At 44.8% G+C, this 21,501-nt stretch overlaps 1 protein-coding gene across 1 annotated transcript in view; it reads right to left on the bottom strand.

The window, feature by feature from the left end:
* Positions 1 to 1,749, bottom strand: part of Manba (mannosidase beta) — a 95,351-nt gene extending 93,602 nt beyond the window's left edge. Inside the window, exon 1 of the mRNA XM_012517473.2 lies at positions 1,483 to 1,749. Coding sequence (XP_012372927.1) covers positions 1,483 to 1,695 — 213 coding nt within the window. The 5' untranslated portion in view covers positions 1,696 to 1,749. The remainder of the gene's footprint in view (positions 1 to 1,482) is intronic.
* Between the last annotated feature and the right edge of the window lie 19,752 nt (positions 1,750 to 21,501).

A 21,501-nucleotide genomic window follows, 5' to 3' on the forward strand; every position in this document is an offset into this window, starting at 1 on the left:
AAAGAAAGAAAGAAAGAAAGAAAGAAAGAAAGAAAGAAAGAAAAGAACTCCACTGTAGGGTAATAAGACTGCCTTTCTGCCCCGAGGTTAGTGGCTGTCACTGTGGACTGACCCGGAAGCATTTATCTCCCTGCAGTTCCTGCCTTGCCCCTCTGCTTTCTGCTACCTGAAGCGAGCTGCTTCTCCACAGGCCCTTTGGTCTCGCTGTTTCTTCTTTGGAACCAGCCAAAAACTGACTAAAATGTACCTGTCCTTCTTTAAATTGCATGCAGGTGTCGGTATTTTGTTCCAGACACAAGGAAAGTGACTCAGACAGCCCCACTCATTCATTTTTCTTCCTAAAGCCTATTATCAGTACATGGTGTAATCCTCAGCCAGGAGCACAAAAGACTCCCTGGGACACCCACTGGGCTCAAGAAACCACACCCAAAAGAAAACTGAGTTCTAGCTGGCTTTTTCCCCTCTCTCAGCCCCAGCTCTACTGTCACCCCATTTCTTGCTCCTCTTTGCCTACCAAGGAGCAGGACTGGGCCTGCTCTGGAGTTCTCCGTCTACCTGGATGCTGGATCCTCCACAAGATCAAGCAGCAGGACAAAGACGAGACTTAATCTGCACCCCAGAGCTCAGGCAAACTCTGTACCACACTGCTCTTCGTTCTTTGGGTCTATCCATCTCCCTTAAGTCATTTCCTCTTCTGAAGTTGCCTACAACTCCTTCTTCCCTCGACCCTAAGAAGGGGGTATTCAAGCCTCACCATCCCGCTCTTTTTTAGGGTTATCACTTGGTGTAACTCCCACTACATTAAAATGTGAATGCCTGTTCTGTTAATCTACCACTTGTCAGTCCGTTTTACAGACTAAAATTATTTGTTAACTAAAGAGAAAGAGCCTAAGTTCTAAACAGCGCCAGCTGTCACTGTGGATATTAGCTTCCTACCGATGCACACCGTGGGGAGGGGCTGGGGTCAAGGCTGGACAACAACTTTTGAGAAGTCCACCAGAAGCTCGGCGTCCCCAGCCGCCAGCCCCACACGCGCAGCACTTAGACTGGTGCTGTCTGAGGTCCGCGCAGTGCTCCAGGAAGAAGTCGCGGTGCGCCGCAGGACGGATCGGAGCGAACTCTGGCGAACTCGGATACGATCCCCTGCTCCGCGGAGACGTGATGAGGCCGGGAACCACGAGCACAGCACAGCCCACGACCCACAGAGCGGGCGTTGGTGGTGGCCAAGACGAAGTGTGTTAACCGGCTGCACTGAAGGCGCCCGCCTAACCACAGTCACTTCCTCCTGCTTGCAGCCTTGTGTCACCGAGGGTGTCAGGCCACCACCCCCGCCACCACCCCAACCCCACCCCCGACTGCAGCACCACCCTGTCCCTGCCCCCAGGCCGTCCCCAGCCTCCGCCGGCAGCACCACCCTGTGCCCGCCCCCGGGCCTTCTTCCGCCCCCTCCGGTAGCGCCAGCCGGTCTCGGCCCCTGGGTACCTGCACGAGGCCGCGCTGCAGCAGCGCGCCAAGCACGCAACCAGGCACCTCCGCTGGCAGCTCCAACGAGCCGTTCGCATTGTGCACCCACCAGCCGCTCCGCAGAATGTAGTGCTGAGTGCCCGCGGTGGGGCCTGCATGGCCGGGAGTAAGCAGTGAAGGCACCAGCAGCAGGGGGAGCAGCGGGAGCAGCCGGAGCAGTTTGACGCGCATATCGGAAGCGCCAGAGCCCCGGGTGGCCGCCTCACAGGTCACGGGCAGGACACGCCCCACGCGAGGACCCGCCCCGGGACCGCCCAACCAGCAGAACCCGCCTCCCAGGATAGGCTCCGCCCCCAAGCCTAGGACACGCCCCCTAGAGCCTGCCCGCCCAGTCTCCGACCACGCCCCTGACTCGGCCCCGCCCCTAGACCCGCGCCTTCCACCCGGTGGGCGGCCCTCGGCCGCAGGGGCAGTGCTCGGCCAGAGTTGGTCAGTCCGGGAAGCCTGTTCTGGCCTCTGGGAGACGCAGGTGCCATAGCCCTACCTAACAGTGGAGCCACACGGCCTCATGCAGAGTCCAGGTCGACATAGGATGTGGCATGCAGTGCTCAAAGGCCCTCGGCCTGCAGAATACAGAGTGCGCATTCAGGCACCTGCCAGGCGATTGCTGCCGGTCACCGCCCCGCTTGGGCTCTGTCCTGTGTGAGCACCGTCCGCTGTGGGGAACAGCAACAGACCTGCAAGAGTACCAGTGCCCATGGGGAACCATCCTGCCTGCGCAACGTCCACCTGGACACCGTCTCACGTGGGTATGTCACCCGTAGGTACCACTCCGCCTGAGCGAGCACCTTCCCACATAGGAACCATTTCCTGTTGAGCACCTTCTTACTTGGGTGCTAGGTGCCGTCCCTTGTGGTCCGGTCGGGCCCCAGGCGCCCGGGCTCCACGCCCCTGGGGCGTCGCCTCCACAGAGCGTGTCACGCATGAAGCCCTGCTTACCAGGAAACCTCCCCAGGCTGGGCTCACAGCCACAGCCGGGCCCTGCGCCCAGATTGTGCAACAGGACGTCACCAGCTTGAGATGACCGTTCTACTTTGTAGGGCAGGTGTCCAAGTACCAGAGTACTTCTCAGAGTGCCTCCTGCTTTTTTGGGAGAGGCCAGAGAGCAATGCTGACAAAGAAAGGGGGGAGGCACTTTCCCTCAAATAGAATTAGGACAATTCAAGGCGCCAGAGTGGCTAGATGCTGTTTTCTATGAAAAAAAAGGCTTAAACTGGACGTGGTGGCCTACTCCTTAATCCCAGCTGTGCAAGAGGCAAGAGGATTGTGAGTTCGAGGCCAGCTTGGAGCATGGCAAGATTCTCCCTTTCAAGGAAAAAAAAAAAAAAAAAGAAAAAGAAAACAGAAAAGAAAAGTAAGAAATAAGAAAAGAAAATAAGGTCCTGGGGAGATAGCTCAATAGAGTAAGCACTTGCCTGGCAAGCACAGGATTCTGAGTTCAATCCCTGGTACCTCAAAAAAATAAATAAATAAAATAAGAAATGCTTCAGAGAACTTGTTTTTGGAAGCAAAATCAAAATATAGCCATCACTTCTTCCCTCCTCCTTTCTTCCTCTGTGAAGTCACTTAGATTACCATGGAGCACCCAGGAAAAACCAAAACCCTAATCCATGGACTCCCTAAAATTGGGATTGGCATAGATGAAAGAATGAAGCCTTTATTTTATTATCAGATAATCTTTCCCATTGTTTTCTTGAAGAATATCTGTTTTATGTTATGTTATGTATTTGGTACAGGGTCTCACTACACAGCTCGGACTCATAGTACAGGCCAGCATGGCATGTGGTGCTGGGGATTGAACCCGGGTCCCTGCACTTGCCTAAGCAGGCACTTAGTCCACTGAGCTATCTCACTGGCCCAAGAATATCACTTTTTTTTTTCCTATTTTTATTTATTTGTGTGTGTGGCCAGCTCAGCCCACCAGGGGGCAGGGCTGGCTGGCATGTGGTGCTGGGGGATTGAACCACGGTCCCTGTGCTTTGCTAAACTTGTTCTAAGTAGGTGCTTTAGACCACTGACACATCTCACCAGCCCAAGAATATCACTTTTAAAGGGATCAGAAAGCTGCTCAACTTTATGTACTTTAAAGTCACGACACCAAATACAATCTTAAAAGTATACATGGGCATTGTATACCCAATTCCACTTTGATCATGTCATTTCATGGTTTCCAAAATTTGAGTTGTTTAGGACAACTGATCATCTTGTGGTTTAAAGAAACAGAAAAAAATAAAAAAGAGAAAAAAGAAACAGACAGGACCTCCAAGGGTCACATGACATTTTGGGGGTCCCTGTGTGCCACTACAGGCCTTAAGGGCCTTCAGCCACCTGAGTTAGCCAGACTTTTGTCCCTGTAACCAAATACTCAAGAGAATCCACCAAAAGGAGGGAAAGCTTGCTTCAGCTCACAGTTTCTGAGGTGTCAGTTTCTAGTCAGCTCCACAGCACAGCAGCATGGCAGCGGCCACAGGAAGGAGAGCTGCTCAACTCCTGGCAGCTGGGAAGCAAAAAGGGTGAGAGAGCCCTAGGAAGAAGGGACTAAGGACAAGGCACACTCATGCCCTCTCCCTGCGTCCAAGCCTGTCCTCCAGTTTCTGTCACTGCCTGCTGCTGGTCCCACAGTCTCTTGGAGGCATTGATCCTCCATGAATTAGCCTTCACAGTCCAGCCCCATCTGAGAGCCTCACCTCCAGACTTTTCTATCTAAACCATACCACCACATGACTGTACTGTCTTCATCTCTAAGTGGATAAGGTTGGTGAGCCCATCAATTATCACAAACGTCTTGGCAAGGGTGCTTCAGGCCAAAGAAAATGACAAGAGCTACAAGAACACAGAGGTCTGAAGGTGTGTGGAGTAGCTGTTTGTCATTCATTTGGGTATCAGCTGTCTCTCTAACCTGGAAATGGTAGAAGTCCTGAAGGGGCCAACTGCTCCCTTGACCCAGGCTCTTTCCAGCCATAAAAACTAAACCATCAGATGAAGTCAGCTGTAGTGAGAGAGGATCCAACAGAAGGGCTGGTGGAGGCTGGGGCTACCAGACAAGGTACCTCAGCTCCAGCCAGGCATTGTGGTCATAGGATTGCCTAACCCCAGCAAGAGTGACAAAATAGAGCCTTCCATAAAAATGCTTGGAAAGCTTGAAATACCCACCAGAGTCTTTGTTCTGTTTTGAGATAAGACCTCACTATGTAGCCCAGACTGGCTTCAAACTCCCCATCTTCCTGCCTCAGCCTCCCAAGTGCTGGGATTACAGCCCCTACATGCTCAGGTCCCATCGAGTTTGAAGCTCTAATTATTAGCACAAGGAGAGAAAGCAGAGGAGTTATGATCACCACTAGAATGAGGCAGGTCAGGAACATGTGACTTTCCCTACAGTTGAAGGGACACTAGTTCCCAAGGCAAGCAGCAGAGAAGCCCCATATCCCTCACTGTTGTCCCAACCCCCTGGGGAAAAAACAGCAGGATCCTGAGCATGGATGAGTATAAGAGACCCTTCTCCATCTCAGTGCCCAACTATAGGTGGATCCCAAACCACAGAGGATGACAAAAAGGTTTGCAGTATCTGTGAGAATAAACTTGTAAATTGAATTGAACCATACTGAGGCAGGAAGATCATTGTGAGTTTGAGGCCAGCCTGGGCTATATAGTGAGTTCAAGGCCAACCTGAACTACATAGCAAGACTAAGTCTCAAAAATGAAAAATAAAAAACACCTGAAGACAAGCAAGTATCTGTGAGATCTGGAGACTGAACAACAGATGAAGATACTAGCCCTCAAAATCACCACAATCCTCCTTGCCTCAGCCTCCCTCATGCTGGGATTACAGGCTGGTTTTTATGTCCTGGACTACTGTTTGAGAAACTTACTCTTTGTACATTGTAACATCTTTGATGCTGTACAGGACATCTATCTCTGGGTGGCTCAGATGGAGAAAGCAAAGTCACATTGTCATAGTGTTGTCACCATACTTGGGTTACCTGGGGTGAGGGCATGGAATGGTGATCAGCTCTGTGGGCCCAAAGCTGGAGTTCTGAGTGGTGCGATTAAAACCCTCATATCTGGGGCTGGTGAGATGGCTCAGTGGTCTAAAGCACCTACTTAGAACAAGCTTGGCAAAGCACAGAGACCGCGGTTCAATCCCCAGCTACCACATGCCAGCCAGCCCTGCCCCCTGGTGGGCTGAGCTGGCCACACACACACACACACACACACACACATAAATAAATAAATAAAAATTAAAAAAAAAAAAACCCTCATATCTGAGCAGCAGAAAGGCCTCTTTGTACCTGACACTGTACTTTTCAGGTCACATGAGACACTGACAAAAACTGATCTCATGCTAAGCTGCAGAGAAAATCCAATGCAGAGGAACTGACAATGTAGAAAACAACGTTCTCTGATCATCATGTAATAAAATTAGAAATAAGTAATAAAAAAGATAGCAAAAAAATCATGCAATATAGTAAACATTGTTGAATTTCTATCACTTTGTTTAGCGAAATTTTGCATCATTTCTAGTGCTGCTTTTTTCTATCACTATTTTGTATTCTTTAAAAAATAAAAAATAAAGCTATATTTCAACTTAAAAAAAAAAAAGATAGCAAAAAGCTCATTTATCTGGAATGTTAAAAAAACATTTTATTAAAAAAAAACAAAAAACACTGAGTCACAGAAGCAGTAGATCCCCAGCTTCCAATCGTGAGCATCCAGAGCATGGAAGAAGCCCCTTTGTCCTGAAAACAGGGGAAAAGTCACTCAATAGCAACCATACAGACCTTCCTGAGGTGTGGGGGGTCCCAGGGTGAAACACTGCCTCAGCCAGGAAGAACAACAGGTGACTGCGGGACTCACAGCCACCACTGGCCACAGGCCCTGTGGAGCCTCAGCAGGACAAGGAGCTGTGACAAATGGCTCCGGGGTGACTGGCAACTCTGACCTGTGTGCCCAGTCTTAGGGTCCCTCTGTATTTTCTGGAATTTTCCCCTAGGAGTTATACAAAGTTCACCCACTGAAGACTGGAAATGGGGGAAAAACCCTGCAAGGGCAATCTAATGAAAAACATGGTGAATTTTTAAACACTTTTTTAAAAATGTAAGTGTCTTTAATTGCACCATCCTGGCTGCCTCATTGTCTTGAACCATTCAGAATGTTTCCTTCCATGGCCATTTTGACTTTGGGGAGCAGTCAGAGGTCTCACAGTACCAGATCCAGAGAATAAGGTGAATGAGGACACAGTGGCAGGATTTTACAAGCCTAACTTGCTGTTGGATGGCACTGGTAGCTGCGTTCACTGTATTTTTTAAAAATCATATTTTGTGAAGGCACCCAGGCAAAGAACTCCAGAGCTGCTTCAGAAAGTGGCAAGAGGGCTGGTGAGATGGCTCAGTGGTCTAAAGTACCTACTTAGAACAAGCTTAGCAAAGCACAGAGACGGCGGTTCAATCCCTCAACACCACATGCCAGCCAGCCCCGCCCCCTGGTGGGCTGAGCTGGCCACACACACACACACACACACACACACACACACACACACACAGAAAGAAAGTGGCAAGAATCTCAGGACAAGTGTGTTGAACCAAGGGGGGCTCATGGCCACATGTCTTCTATTGTAGTGAGTTTTTTAGAAACAAACACCATGTATTTTGATCCCCTTTGCACTTCTTGCAAAAGATTGGGGGTAAAAAAAATGGGAAAGGACCATCCGAGGTGCCGGCAACTGTTCTCCACAAGAGCTGTCCTCAGAATTACCTGTCCTTCCTACCTGAGCAAATTATCTGGGGTTTTATCAGAGCTTCACCAATCTCTGCTCCCAAGACCCTCAACCCCCAAGGGGTGAAGTACTCTGGATACAACGGCAAGCAGAAACATCAAAATGACACTCAGGATTTGGAGGCAGATTTATTTATATCAATAGGCACTGATCAAGATCACTTCCAGAATATCAGGCCCTGATCTTGGGTGGTCCAGGGCTTAAGTAGGATACACAAGCAGGAAGTACAGAGGCAGAATGGCTTGTCAATTGGGGATTAGTTCTTACAATATGCATCTTAGTGATCAGCAGTTTCTAAGAGACAGAAGCAACCAGAACTGGAACAGGACCTGGACAACTAAGAAACTGAAGCATACTGGGGGGTGGGGAGGAATCTTCTGTTACATGAAAGTAGGGTATAGATTTCACAGCCTGGAGACAGTGACTGAGGCCGAATGCCCACCCCATTCCAGGACTGTTGCACCATCCCAACATCCTGCAGAGCCAAAACCCATTACTTCAAGTCCTTCACCCCTACATAGCATACGACTTTCAATTAAAAAAAAAATTACAGCAAAATGCAATTTGGAGAGCAAGCAGTAGTAGCCTCAGATCCAAGGCAGCAGTGTATGAATTCTCCAGCAACTATGTACAAAACAGATGGCAAATGCAGGAGAAAGATTGGGGGTGGAGGAGGAATTATAGCTGTTTTGTTTTGTGGGTTTTTTTAACTTTTTTTTTTTTTTTTTTTTTTTTTAAGAACCAAGGATTGAACCCTGGCCTGTGGGCTTGCCAGGCAAACACTTATTCTACTGAGCCATTTCCCCAGCCCTCTGTTTTGTGTTTTTGAGACTGGATTTCACTATGTAGTTCAGACTGGCCTTGAACTTACCATGTAGCCTAGCCTGGCCTCAAGCTCATGATAATCCTCCTGCCTCAACTTCCCAAATGCTGAGATTACAGGTGTTTGCTGCCATGCCCACCTTAAAGACAGGATTCTGACAAAGGCTGAGACAACACTGGCAATGGCAAGCACTACAAAATAAAGGAGGGCACCTCTGATGGTCCCTGTTATGGTTTATATCTGGACATTCCCCCAAAGCCTCATATAGTCTAAGTGGGGCTTTTTCAGAGGTGGCTCGCTCTAGACCGTGTAATGCTGGAATTGACATAGGTGTAATGCTAGGCTTAAGGGTATGAGTGCTACCCACGGTGAGCAGCCTGGATAGGACATAAGGGATAGGAAGGGCTGTGGTCATCACTTGTTGGCTTGCTACTTTTGGCCCACCATGAACCATTTCCCCTCTGCAATGCCTGTCTTCCATGCCACCCTGACTTGGAGCTAGCCAATTAGGAACTGAAACCTCTAAAGACTGTGAGCCAAATGAACCTTTTCTCTTTGGGTGTCAGGTATTTTGTCTCAGTAATGAAAATAGTAACTAAAACACTCCCTAGGCAGACTGGTCATGGCTGAGAATCTCTGAACTTAAAAATATGGCAGCAGAAACCTCCCAAACTCAGAGTCAACAAGAAACAGAGGGCTGTGGGGATAGCTCGGCAGTCTAAGCACCTGCCTGGGAAGCACAAGGACTCGGATTCAATCCCTGGCACCACATGCCATGCCAGCCCCAGAACCCCTGGTGCTCTGTGCTGGCTACCAAAACCAGGTGTGGTGGCACATGCCTGTAATACCAGCGCTAGGGAGGCTGAGACTGGAGGATCACTATGAGTCTGAGCTGCATAGCAAGACCCTGTACAAAATAAATTAAAAAAATATTTTTTAAAAATTAGAAAGAAAGAAATAAAAACCAAGAAACAGGACTAAAAAGCAGACAACTTCAAAAGCCATAATGTTCACAAATCAACAATACTTAAAGAAGAAAGACAAAAGAGAAGAGACTCGGCTTGAAGCAGAAATGATTGAGAATTTCCCAAAGGCAATGTCAGACACCACATGATAGATCCAGGAAGCTCAGAGATCATCAAGAAGACTAAAAGCAAAAAAAAAAAAAAAAAGTCATATAAGCATATAGTGTTCAGACTGTGGAAAATCAAAGAGAAAGAATGAATTGCACGGCAAAAAACAAAAACGAAAAACCAAAGTGCAGAAGCAGAGGGGATGCACGTGGAGCCGGGTGCAGCAGCAGGCAGGAGGGCATGAAGAGAGGCATTAGGAGTCAAGAGGAAGACTACACCAGCCTGCCACTCTGTAGCCTGCAAATGACCCCTTAGAAACGAGAAATGACTTTCTCAGGCAAACAAAATGCCACAATCTGTCACCAATAGCCATGCTTCTTGAGGCATGTTAGGAGGGGTATCTACATTTAAAAAAGGAAAGCTGAGAGGAGTAAATGGAGGCAAAATAAATCTTATTTTCTCATTCCTCCTCGGCCTAACTGATAGCTATCAGTAAGGCTGTTTCTGGTGATCATCACATACCTACATGTGGGAGGATGCCAAGGTGATGCAGCGACAGGCTCAGGGCCCAGGGCCTTTGTCCGTGTCCTGCAGGAACTTGGCTGAACTCAAAGGAAAGGTGAGCTCTGAGGTGTTGGCATCATAATAGTGAGCCACAGTTGAAAGAGCTGTGGTCATCACCTGTTGGTTTGCTACCTTCTGCCCACCATGAACTGTTTCTCCTTCATAGGACAAATAAGAGGCTAAGCCAGAGAAGATACCGTATGCCCCATCCCTTACTGGTCAAGGCCCAGAGGGCAGCACAGGCAAGAGCCTGTGTCACCTAGGAGCCCTGAGCATAGACTTTGCTGTTCACTGAGAGGGTGGGAGAAAGGTCTGGGCTGGCTGCAGGGGTTACAAGTAGAACTCAAGGTTTCTTGTTTCTCCTTTCCCTCCCAGTGAGGCCACCCCAGAGGACTCAGCCTGGGGACTCCCACACAGAGGTCCAGGAGGGAAGGCAGCAAGGCAAGAAATATGATACAGAGTCTTGACTGGCCACAGCTAGCCTTGTACCCCACCTGTCCCACACCAAGTCCAGGCCTGTCAGGCCCTGCAAGGACCTAAGAACACACTTGTAGGATATATGCTGTGCTAACTGGATGTCCGGCTCCTGAACCTAAGGCCTATAGAGAGACTAAGACTAACTATAAAGCTATAGAAATTGAGATAGTGTGGTATTTGTGAAAGATTCAGTACATCAATGGGAGGGACTGAAGAGCCAAGAAATAGACTCCCACTGATGCAGTGGGCTGACCCATTAAACTGACAGAGCCTCAAAGATGTAACAGTGGGCAAAGGGTGATCTTCCTAGCCAATGATGCCAGAACAACAGCACATCCATATCAAATATACAAATGAAAAAAATAGTCTAGATAAACAAGCCAGAGAGCAAGCCCTAATGTGAAGCATGGACTTGGGGTGGTGATGAGGTGTGTGGCGGTCATTTGTGACAAGTGTATTCTGGTGTGCTCTGTGATTGGGAACAGGCTGTCCATATGGGGCAGGAGAGACATGGAACTTCACACCTTCAGCTCAATTAGATTTAAACCTGAAACTCTTCTAGAAAATGAAAGCTGACCAAAACTGAATCTAGACACAGACCTTACACCCCTCACAAAACAAATACAAAATATATCATCAACCTAAATGGAGAATGCGAATCTATAAATTTTCAGGACTTAGCATGACAGAAATCTGGATATGGCAGTGGCTTCTTAGAGGCAATAGCAAAAGCAAGACCTATGCAAGAAATACGTGATCAACAAGGATTTCTTAAAATTAAAAATACCTGCCTTGCCGAAGACACTGTGCATGCCTATAATTCCAGCACTTTGAGAGCCTGAGGCAGGAGGATCCTGAGTCTCATCCCTTTCTAGGCATTTTAGTGATTTAATGAGATGCAGAGGAAAAAAAATAAGCTCAGCTTTTCAGGAGAACCAGGTAGGAGAATGTATAAGTCCTGCAGTTAGAGGCTGACCTGGGCAGCATGGGTGTGCTTGGTGGTCGCCAGGGCTGGCACACATGTGAGACAGAAGTTTTTGGAGGGCTGTTCTCTTGGGGCTCCACTTTGCTGTCAACTTATAATTTTATGGCTAATAAGCAAAACAAGTAATTCTATTTTTTTCTTTAGTTGGAAATTTGTGGGCTGGAGAGATGGCTCAGTGGTCTAAAGCACCTACTTGAAACAAGCTTGGCAAAGCACAGGGACCGCGGTTCGATCCCCAGCACCACATGCCAGCCAGCCCGCCCCCTGGTGGGCTGAGCTGGCCACACACACACACAATAAATAAATGTAATAAATAAAAATAAATAAATATTAAAAAAAAAAAAAGAAATTTGTACTATTTATTTATTTATTTAATTTGCAGTACTGGGGATTGAACTTGGGACCTTGTGCTTGCCAGGCAGGCACTTAGGTGCTGAGCTACCTTCCTGGCCCTGTACTTTTTATTATTATCTTATTTTTTATTTGATATTTGTATATTAATTGGATAATTTAACCCCATTCCTTTCAAACTCATTCCTGACATGTTTGAGTTTTCATCTACGTCTTGTGCCTCCCATTCTCCCCAGTTTCTCTGGAATGTTCTGGGCATCTCTTCTTTCCCATTCTGGCTTTTTTTCTTCTCTTCTAATTTCAATGCTGTTTTCTTCCTGGTGTGTGTGTCTTTCTTTTTGCGTTCAGATCATTTTGGACTTAGAAAACAAATTAGCACCAGTTTTTGCATGTGGTGGTACATACCTGAAATCCCAGTACTCAGGCAGCTGAAGCAGGAAAACTGACACAAGTCTGAGGCAAGCCTGGGCTACATGGTGAGTTCAAGTCCAGCCTGAACTTCACAGCAAGACTGTTTAAAAAAAAAAGCATATACTTTTAGGTCATACACATATATATATCCACAGAAGACTAATCAAATCCAAGACATCAACACCATTTCAATTACTAAGCCATACTCTTGATTCAGATCTCACCCATTTTTTCATAGATGTTCTTTTTGTACTGGGGGATTTGTTCTAGGATGCTACAGTCCATTCACTTGTCACACTTTCTCAGTCTCTTCCAATCTGTGACACATTCCCATTCTGTCCTTGCCATTTAGCATACTACCTTGAAGAGCATCATGAATTATCTGGTACTGTCTCTCAGTCTGGGTATGTCTGCAGTTTTGCACATCTCCATGGAGGTCACCACTCCCTGTAAGAGTGGAACAGAGATGTGGTGCCCTCAGAAGGTGATGCCATGCAGAGAATGTAGCTCTGTCACTGGTGACACTGACCCCATACTTGTGTCTGAGATGGCGACCACCGGGCACCTCCACCTGGTGCAGCTGTGCACCCATTCCTGGTCAGCAGATGAGAGGGCTGGGAGGCAGCTTGAGCCTATGTGAATATCTCCTCCCTGCTTTCCACTTCTGCACAGTATTGGCTTCCATCTGTGGCCCTTTCCAGAGTCCTGCAGTGTTCCTGTGTCCCTCACCTTTTCTGTGCTTATTATGTGGATTCTGTAAAGGGGTGTGTGTGTGTGTGTGTGTGTGGTACTGGGGATTGAGCATGACTGAACCAAGTGCCTTTGCACTAAGCTACATCCCCATACTCTCATTTTGCTGTCACTAGTTTTCTTTTTTCCTTTTTAAATGTATTTGGTACAGGGTCTCACTATGCAGCTCAGACTCATAGTGATTCTCCTGTTTTAGCCTCCCCAGTGCTGGTATTACAGGCATACATCTCCATGCCTGGTCTCAGTGGCAGCTCGGCACATTTAGGGTGGGACCAGCACAGCATGTGGTACAAGGATTGAACCCAGATCCTTGCACTTGCCTAGGTAGGCACTTAGACTGCTGAGCTATCACCACTGCCCCACTAGGTTTCTTAGGCTGGGCCCAAACTTGGTGTTATCCTGCCCTGCATGTCACCAGGCCCAATTAAGAAGACCCATCTTTTACCCTGAACAATACTTCTTTTAGTATGGCCTGGTATGGAACTGAGGGTCTTATATGCAGGACACCTTACAACTGAGTACATCCCAGCCCCAAACTACACTACATTCTAAAGTCAATCATTTTCTTTACTCTCCCCAAAAGATTCTTTTAATTGCTACCATAGTCCTCTCCAACTGATCTGCTTTTGTTGTTTCCTTTTAGCTTTTTCTAGTGATTACTTTGGGGGTGGCAGGGATGGAACACAGGGACTCAGGGATGCCACAACATGCACTGTACCTCTGAGCTATGTTCCCAGCCCAAACTTAAACCTCTGAAGTTCACTTTGACTTATTTATTTACTTTTTTTTTTTTAAGGCAGTTCAGGCTGGGCTTGAGCTCTTTGTATCCCTGGCTGGTTTCAAACTTACAATGATCCTCCTGCCTCAGCTTCCTGAGTGCTGGGATCACAGGCATGTGCCACCACACCCAGCCCTACTTTATTTTTTTTTTAAAGAGGTGACATACATAGTATTCAGATTTGCCAAACAGAGTTCAGTGAGTCCTGGAAAATTTGCATCCATGTATAATCACTAGCCCTAACAGAACAGAAGAAGTTTCATCCAGAGATGCTGACCCTGTCCCAGAGAACTGCCATTCTGATTTCCAACACTATGGTTTAATTTGACCTCTTCTAAATGTTGCCTAAATAACATTACAGTGGGCAAAGAAACCAGATGTGCATGCCAGTCGAAGGTGTTTTGTCTTTGCTGTAGAATTCCAGGGCTTGGCAGAGAGTATTCCATTATGCTGTGTTTCTATGGTTTCTGTTCAAAAATTTTTCACTTTTGCTCTTGTGTCAATTTCTCTGTTGTTTCTTGTCTTTTCTTTTTTTTTTTTTTTTTTTGGCCAGCTCAGCCCATCCTAGGGTTGGGGCTAGTGCGGCATGTGGTGCCAGGGATCGTACTGCAGTCCCTGCGCTTTGCCTAAGCTTGCCTAAGCAGGCAGGCACTTTAGATCACTGAGCTATCTCACCAGTCCTCTGTTGTTTCTTTGTAGATAATCTACTTGTTTTTATTTTCAAGTAGCTTTAAATTTTGTTTCTTTCATATTTGCAGTTACTTCAAGATAGATCTGATTTTTCTGTCTCCTGTTTGGATTTTAGTGAGCTTACTCTTATCTGTAACTTAGGTTCCTTAATCAATTTCAAGGAAAATTAGATGTTACTATTTTTTTTAAAAATAATTTTCTCTATTTCTTGTTCATTCTTCTTTATAAATCTGTTGAGATATTGTGACACATACCTGTAATACCAACACTCATGAGGTGTGAGGCAGCAGTACCACTGCAAGGCTAAGGCTGTCCTGGACTATACAGTGAACCTGTTTCCCTCCCTTATATTGTAAGGCTACCTGCCCTGGGGCAGATGTAGTAGCATTCACACCATCTCCTGGTCCTCCTTTTGCACAGGATAAGGATGTGTACAAAGTAAAGAGGCTAGCTACCTGCTGAGTTGCTTAAACTTCTAAACTTCTCAAGTTGACACAAGGACTCAACCATAACTGTACTGTAGGGATAAGGGAGACTAGCCAAGAAAAAAACAAAAGGAACGTAGATCTTTCTGGAGAAGCAGTATTTCGGCCTGTTGCCTGAGTCAGCTGGGCCTGACCCATCTGAAGTTGCGAGGCCAGCCACAGGCAGCTTCCAGCTGGCCAGCAAAGGACAAGATGATCCATGAGTACAGGGTAACACAGGTCTTAGGGGCAAGAGGGTGGACAGTGCATGCAGTTGGTCACCCTTCAGGCCTTGCAGTCTTGCAAAGGACCTTAGTTACAGTCTCCCTGTAGTGGCAAACTGAAGGAGAGGTTTATTCTGGCTCACATTTCAGTCCATAATCAACTGGCTTCAAAGCAGGACTGTAGGCTCAGGGGCCTGGAGGAGGAGAGCTGCTTACAGCATACGGATGGACTGGAAGCAGATAGAGAAGGGAGAAGTCTAGAGAAAGATGAGTTCTTCCAGGCCATGCCCCTGTGACTGACCCCTCTTCTGAGCACACACCCCCTCCCATCTCCATCTCTTCACAGCAAGTCAGCTGTAGCTCCATGATCCAGTAGCCTTTCACATCCCACCTGTGAGTTCTTGAGGTTGTGGGGGTCCTGAAGGTCTGAACCCTTACACCAAGAGCACGGCTCATCACTGGACCTGGACCGTTGTGTATAGAGCAGCGGTGTGAGACTCCCAGAAGCAGCAACGCGGCCACTCTGGGGACACAAAGGTCACCAGCACTCAGGCACCAGCATCCTCTCTCCAGCACAGATAGGTGGTGTCCCATGGATGCTGAGTCCTTACACTCACAACACCCATGCCTCAGCTCCCGCCAGAAAGAGCAAGAGAAACTCTGGTTCTCTGGCTACACATCACTGCCATGTTACCAGAGGAATTCAAGGACGCAACTGTTGGAGAAGAGAAATTGCAAGGTGGTTTGGAAACCAGGGAAGGAATGGAACTCAAGCATGTGATAGCCCGAGTGATAAAGTCTTTTCTGTATTTTTCACCTCTCAATTATGTTCAGCATGATTTATCTTTTCCACTTCTCTAATTCTTCAGTCGGGCTAGCCAATTAGTTCAGCGTATTAAAGTGCCTGCAAACAAGCACAGGGGCCGGGGATTCAATCCCCCGGCGTTCAGTGCTGGCACTGCCCCTGGGGCGCGCTGAGACAGCAATTGAGAATGGGTGTGGTGGAGTGCGCCTGGGAGGCTGTAAACAGGCGGATCACAAGCCCGATCTAGTAGTGAGACCCAGAACACCCTATACACCCTTTCCTAAAGGGGTGAAAAATCCTTTAGCCAGTTGCATCTACTAGGTTATTAAACTATCCTCTGAGTTTATGATTCAATTCGATTTTTTTTTTTTTTTTTTTTTTTTTTTTTTTTTGCGGTACTGGGAATTGAACTCCGGACACTGTGCTTGCCAGGCAAGCACTTATTCTACTGAGCTATCTTCCTGGCCCTTGACTCTTTAATTTTTGAAAGGAATGAATTTTGTCATTTTTCAAACCTGTTTTTTTTTTTTTTTAAGTAATCTCCTGTTCTTCATTCACATTTTAAACTCCTATCATAGCAAAGAGGGAAGGTTCTGGAAACGCATTTCTAGATTTTGAATCTCAATCTGTGCCATTAGACAAGCTTTTAGCCACTTTACCCCGTTTGCTTGTCTGTTAAGACAATACAAGCTTATAAATAATAAGTATACAAGTTTGTTATGAAAATTTAGAGTTAATATATGCGAAGAATTCGGAGTAGAGCTTTGCATTTAAAAAGTGGTGCAGCTGGGCACATTCTCATTATTCCAGCACTTGGAAGGCTGAGTCAGGAGGATCACAGCAAGTTTGAGGCTAGCCTGAGCTACAAAGTGAATTTAAGGTCAGCCTGAAGTTCACAGTGAAACCATCTCAAAAAGTTAACAAAAAAAAAAAGTGTGTGTTGGCTCTAGTGACACATTTGAGGTGAAATCCACATAACACAGAACGAGCACTTTTCAAATGTATGCCTTAAATCTTTTAGTATATTCACAGTGCTGAAAACCTCTTTCATCCATTCCCAGGACATTTTCATCCCCCACAAGGCAACCTGCCCAGCAGTTACTACCCTTTCTCCCTTTTCCTTACTCCCTGGCAAACACCAATATGCTGTCTCAACAGACTTTATGCTCACTGAAACAGAACCAATGTGGTACCTTCATCTGTACCCTTTGCATGCATTCAGTCCACCCACACAGTTGAACCGTTGATCAGTAATGGCATTCCTTTTTATGGCTGGTGTTACATGAAATGCCAGAACGTACCTTATTCCTTGTTTCCAGTGTTTCAGTTCTTCTGTGCACATACTCATGTTATGAATGCAATTGATGACTTGTGTAATTCTGATTTTTAGTGGTACTAAGGGGTTGAACCCAGGACCTTCTAATTGGGCTACCTACATACCTTTATTCAACCCACCCAAACGTTTAACTTCATGAACTGCCAAACTGCCTTTCACTGAAGTTATACCATTTTACATTCCTACCGGCAACACTGTTTCTCCAAATCCTCACCAGTACTTTTCTATTTTTTTTCTTTTTGGCGGAACTGGGGATTGAACTCAGGCCCTTGTCCTTGCCAGGGAAGCACTTATTTCACTGAGTCATCTCCTCGGCCCCAAGACTTTGCAATTTTACAAATTATAGCTACCCTAGTGGGTATAAATCAATACTTCACTGCCAGACTGGCATTTCATGTTGAACATCTTTTCACACAGGTGCCTGTGGACATTTGTATATTCTATGGAAAAATCTAAAATCTTTTGCTGTTAAAAACTGTCAGCTTTGATTTTGTAAAATACATATTGTGGATAGGAGCCCCTTAACAGATACATAATTTTCACATTCTGTAGACAGTCTTTTCACTATTATGTCCTTTGACACCCAAGTACACAAATGTATTTAAATCTAACCTATCTACCATTTGGAAGTTATTTATGCTTTTAGTATCATACCTACCAATTCTAAGGCCATGAAACACTCATTTTCTTCTAAGTCTTTGGTTTTAGATCACACTTAGGAATTTGACCCATTTTAACTTTTATATATGCTGAGATAGGTGCCCTGGTTAACTCTTTTGCATAAACTTCACTAGTCCCAGCAGTATTTGTGGAAAACTACTTTTCCCCATTGAGTGGCCTTGTCACCCTTGCAAAAAACTGTTCATAAACATGTTTTCAATTCTACTACATGGTCCCACATGTTTATGCTAGTATTTTTTTTAACAGCAGAACATTTATTGGGGGAAAGAAAACTTCCAAGAAAAGGATGACTCGAGTTGCTCCTTGTACCAGTTTTGATTATTGTAACTTTGTATTAAGTCTTGATATTAAGTATAAATTCTTTACTTTTACTCCTAAAGATTAGCTTTATGGTCCTTTACAATTCCATATGAATTTATGAATCTGGCCATACATATGTTGCTACGTGTTCTCCCGGCAAGACATCCTCAGCACCATCCAATCTTCTAAACAAATTATTCCCGAAAGCCAGTTGTTCTTGACAGATTGGTTTTGATCTTAAATTAACTTTGAGAAACCCTAACACCTCAACAGTACTCTATTTTTGCGGTACTGGGGATTGAACTCAGGACCCTGTGCTTGCCAGGCAAGCACTTATTCTACTGAGCTAGTACTTAAGTCTTCTAATCCACAAACACAGGATGCTTTCCCATTTAGGACTTCTCTAATTTAGTTTCCTTGTACAAGGTTCACATTTCTATGGTTAAATTCATTACAAATAGCACAATTTTAATTTTGAATGGAATTTTATTATGAAACAATTTTGTGACTTTATACCTTGTACATTTGCTATGACCTGACTTGGATGTTGTGTGGGGAATGAACTGTTGCATACCAAGAAGCAAAAAAAAAAAAAAGACTTAAGACTGGAGCTTTACACCACGGTGGCAAGATGGTAAGCCAACAGGCCCCAAGCACATTATTGAAGCAGATTTATTTAGGAGTGTGGAAGTAAAGATAGCTGGGCCTGGTACCAGGCAATCTGCTTACACAGAGGTTAAGCAGCAGCTAACCTGGCCAGTTTTAAACATTGTAACAATGCCCTGTGAACAGCCACAAGTACAGCAAATAGGATGGTCTATGGCTCAGTAAAGTGGCAGGCCAGCCATGAGCTGTTTCTAAGCAGCAATGAAAGCACTTTTAGACAGTATTAACAATGGTGAACAGAATTAGAATGCAGAGGCTCAGAGAATGGTCTATAAAAACATGAAACCATCTTCCCTATTACAGAAAAACTTAAGGTCATAAAATTAGAAAAAAATGTAGGTAACGTTTAATCCCTCCAGGCTTCCTAGGAAGCTGTTCAGTCTTTATTCCACTATATTTGGAAAACAAGGTCTCTAAAACCCTTTACCATTTATTTTCCACTAAGTAAGTTTTAAAACAGTATTTATTAGGCCACATTTAATGGTTTTGGTGTTTTGGGTTTTTTTTTTTTAGCTTAAGACAAGGTCTGAACTTGCAATGTTCTGCTTACCTCAGCCTAAGTGCTGAGATTACAGGTGTGCATGACCACACCTACCTAGGGCACACTTGTTAAACACTGCAAATGTAAATCTTCATTTTTACAGAATGAGATCTGGGCTCATCTTTATTCAGCTGCTACCTACCACACAGGCAAATCCTCAAACTTGGTTACTTTTAACACCTGAACACTGGCTGGATTACACAGTAGTTTTAAGTAATTATCACCTATGGTATGTTGAGCATAAAAGCATACAAAATATAGCCTCAGTAGCCACAAATGAGCAGAGCTCAGTTGAAGTCACAAGTTACTATCTAGTTTGTCACAAAGGAACACAAGACTAAACAAACGATCTTATATGGAATCACTGGGAGTCCTTCCGCATTCAATGTTAACAGGGATGAGACCTCATTTGTTTGTAAGACCTTCCCCAATGATGCCAATACTGGCTGAGTCACACTCTGAAATCAATCATACTAACCCTTCATAGACCACTACTACCTTTATTTGTACATTCAAAATTGAGCTCGCACACAGTATCAAGTTCAATTGTGCACTTTGTTTGCTGGAATGAGTAAGACCAAGTGTCTTTAAACACAGACTTTAATGGTAACAATTCCTTTAAGCTCAATTAGCTTTAGCTATTACAAATCTTAGGCAGATGTCACTTCTTTTGGTGACTTGCACTGGATTCCTCATAAAACAATTCACTTAAAAGTAATCAACAATCAGTTAACAGTTATGTCAACACAAAACATGGCTACTTTGTCACCCCCCCATCACTAGCACAGCATGATCAGTATTTAATACTAAGTCGTTCATACTTAAAAATGAAAAGTGAGTGCTTCACTACCCCTGAGACCACTTAACTGTGGTTCATACTTTTTAAATGTGAGTACACCCACACAGAAAAAGCAAACTAACCAGTTAAAAAAAGTCTGATTATCATATTGCCAACCTACCCCCCCACAAAAAAATTTTGTAATGTAATTTATGACTAACAGGCCAACTGTATTCATAGTTCATAGGTGAAAAAAAAACAAAACAAAACTATGCATTAAAAGGTACAACAAACAGTCCAAACCAATACTTCACCCAATAGTCACATCCAATTACTGGAGTGGGGAGGGCAAATCCTTTAGATTTTTTTGAAGGTATCATTGTGATGATCCCAAATCCAACGTCTACACGTTCAGAAATGTGTGTTTTTCCAGGTACTTCACTGTTCTTAAACCTGGAGAAGCCTCTATGGCTTAATCCCTTAGAAGCAACACAGGAGATATGCAAAGTATCAAGTCTAAGACACATCTGGACACACCCACTATGATCAAGTTAGCCTAAGGAAGTAATCTTTGTAAACACCTATCATCTAAGGCTAAAAAATGTCCAGCTGAAAGCCAATTAAGGGACTCACCCTTTATAAGTTTTATTCACATTTGGCTTTCAAGGACGTGCCTCTATAATGCTGTTAAAGTACAAGTCTTGGAAAGATTCTGAAAGTAGCAAACGAGCAGTTATTTGTGGAGCACTATGTTACTAATTTCTCATTCATAATTTGAATCCATAAGAGTTTTGACAGCATGACATCTACCCTGAAGAACCCATAATTTTTAAAGCAAAAGATAAAGACACTTTACTCATTGGAAAAAAAACCATATAGCTTGACTGGTATTTCCCAATGAAATGCTTATTACAGAATGAACAAAGCCGGAACATCTTCAAAGCCAGAAAGCATGCACTTCACTTCGTTTAGAGAAAAACCTTAAGAAATCATGTCCAAACTGTGTATTAAAATGTTTATAAAATTTTTAAGCTTTAACATTTATTTCTAGCTTTCCACATCTGTGTGCAGACAAGAAATAAGATTGCATGTTAAGTGTAAGCAGTGCAAAAAATGTGGAAATGGAGACATCACATTTGCTAGAGACTGTATATAGAACTTGAAATAAAACGGGTAAAATTAACTACAAAAAAAGTAAAACCACAGGGTCAGAATTCAGGCGAAGAATGGTAATGCCCTTCTTACTACAGAAGTTGGAAGTGGTACAGACAGCACTTGTCAAAACAGAAAAGAATCCAATAGCATTTAACTTTTATTCATTCATGAGACGTTACCTGCAATGGTACCTGCTGCATTGAAATGCTCATTAAAGTAAATGGCTGAACAAATAAATTTTAATGGGTACTCAAACATCCCACACAGTAAAGTCACTTCAACACAGCCTCATGACAACTCCCACACCAAAACAGTATACTTTATTGTGTAAATTTTGACCCACTATTACTCT

The sequence above is a fragment of the Octodon degus genome, unplaced genomic scaffold (genome assembly GCF_000260255.1).
Source record: "Octodon degus isolate 3935 unplaced genomic scaffold, OctDeg1.0 scaffold00183, whole genome shotgun sequence".
NCBI lineage: Eukaryota > Metazoa > Chordata > Mammalia > Rodentia > Octodontidae > Octodon > Octodon degus.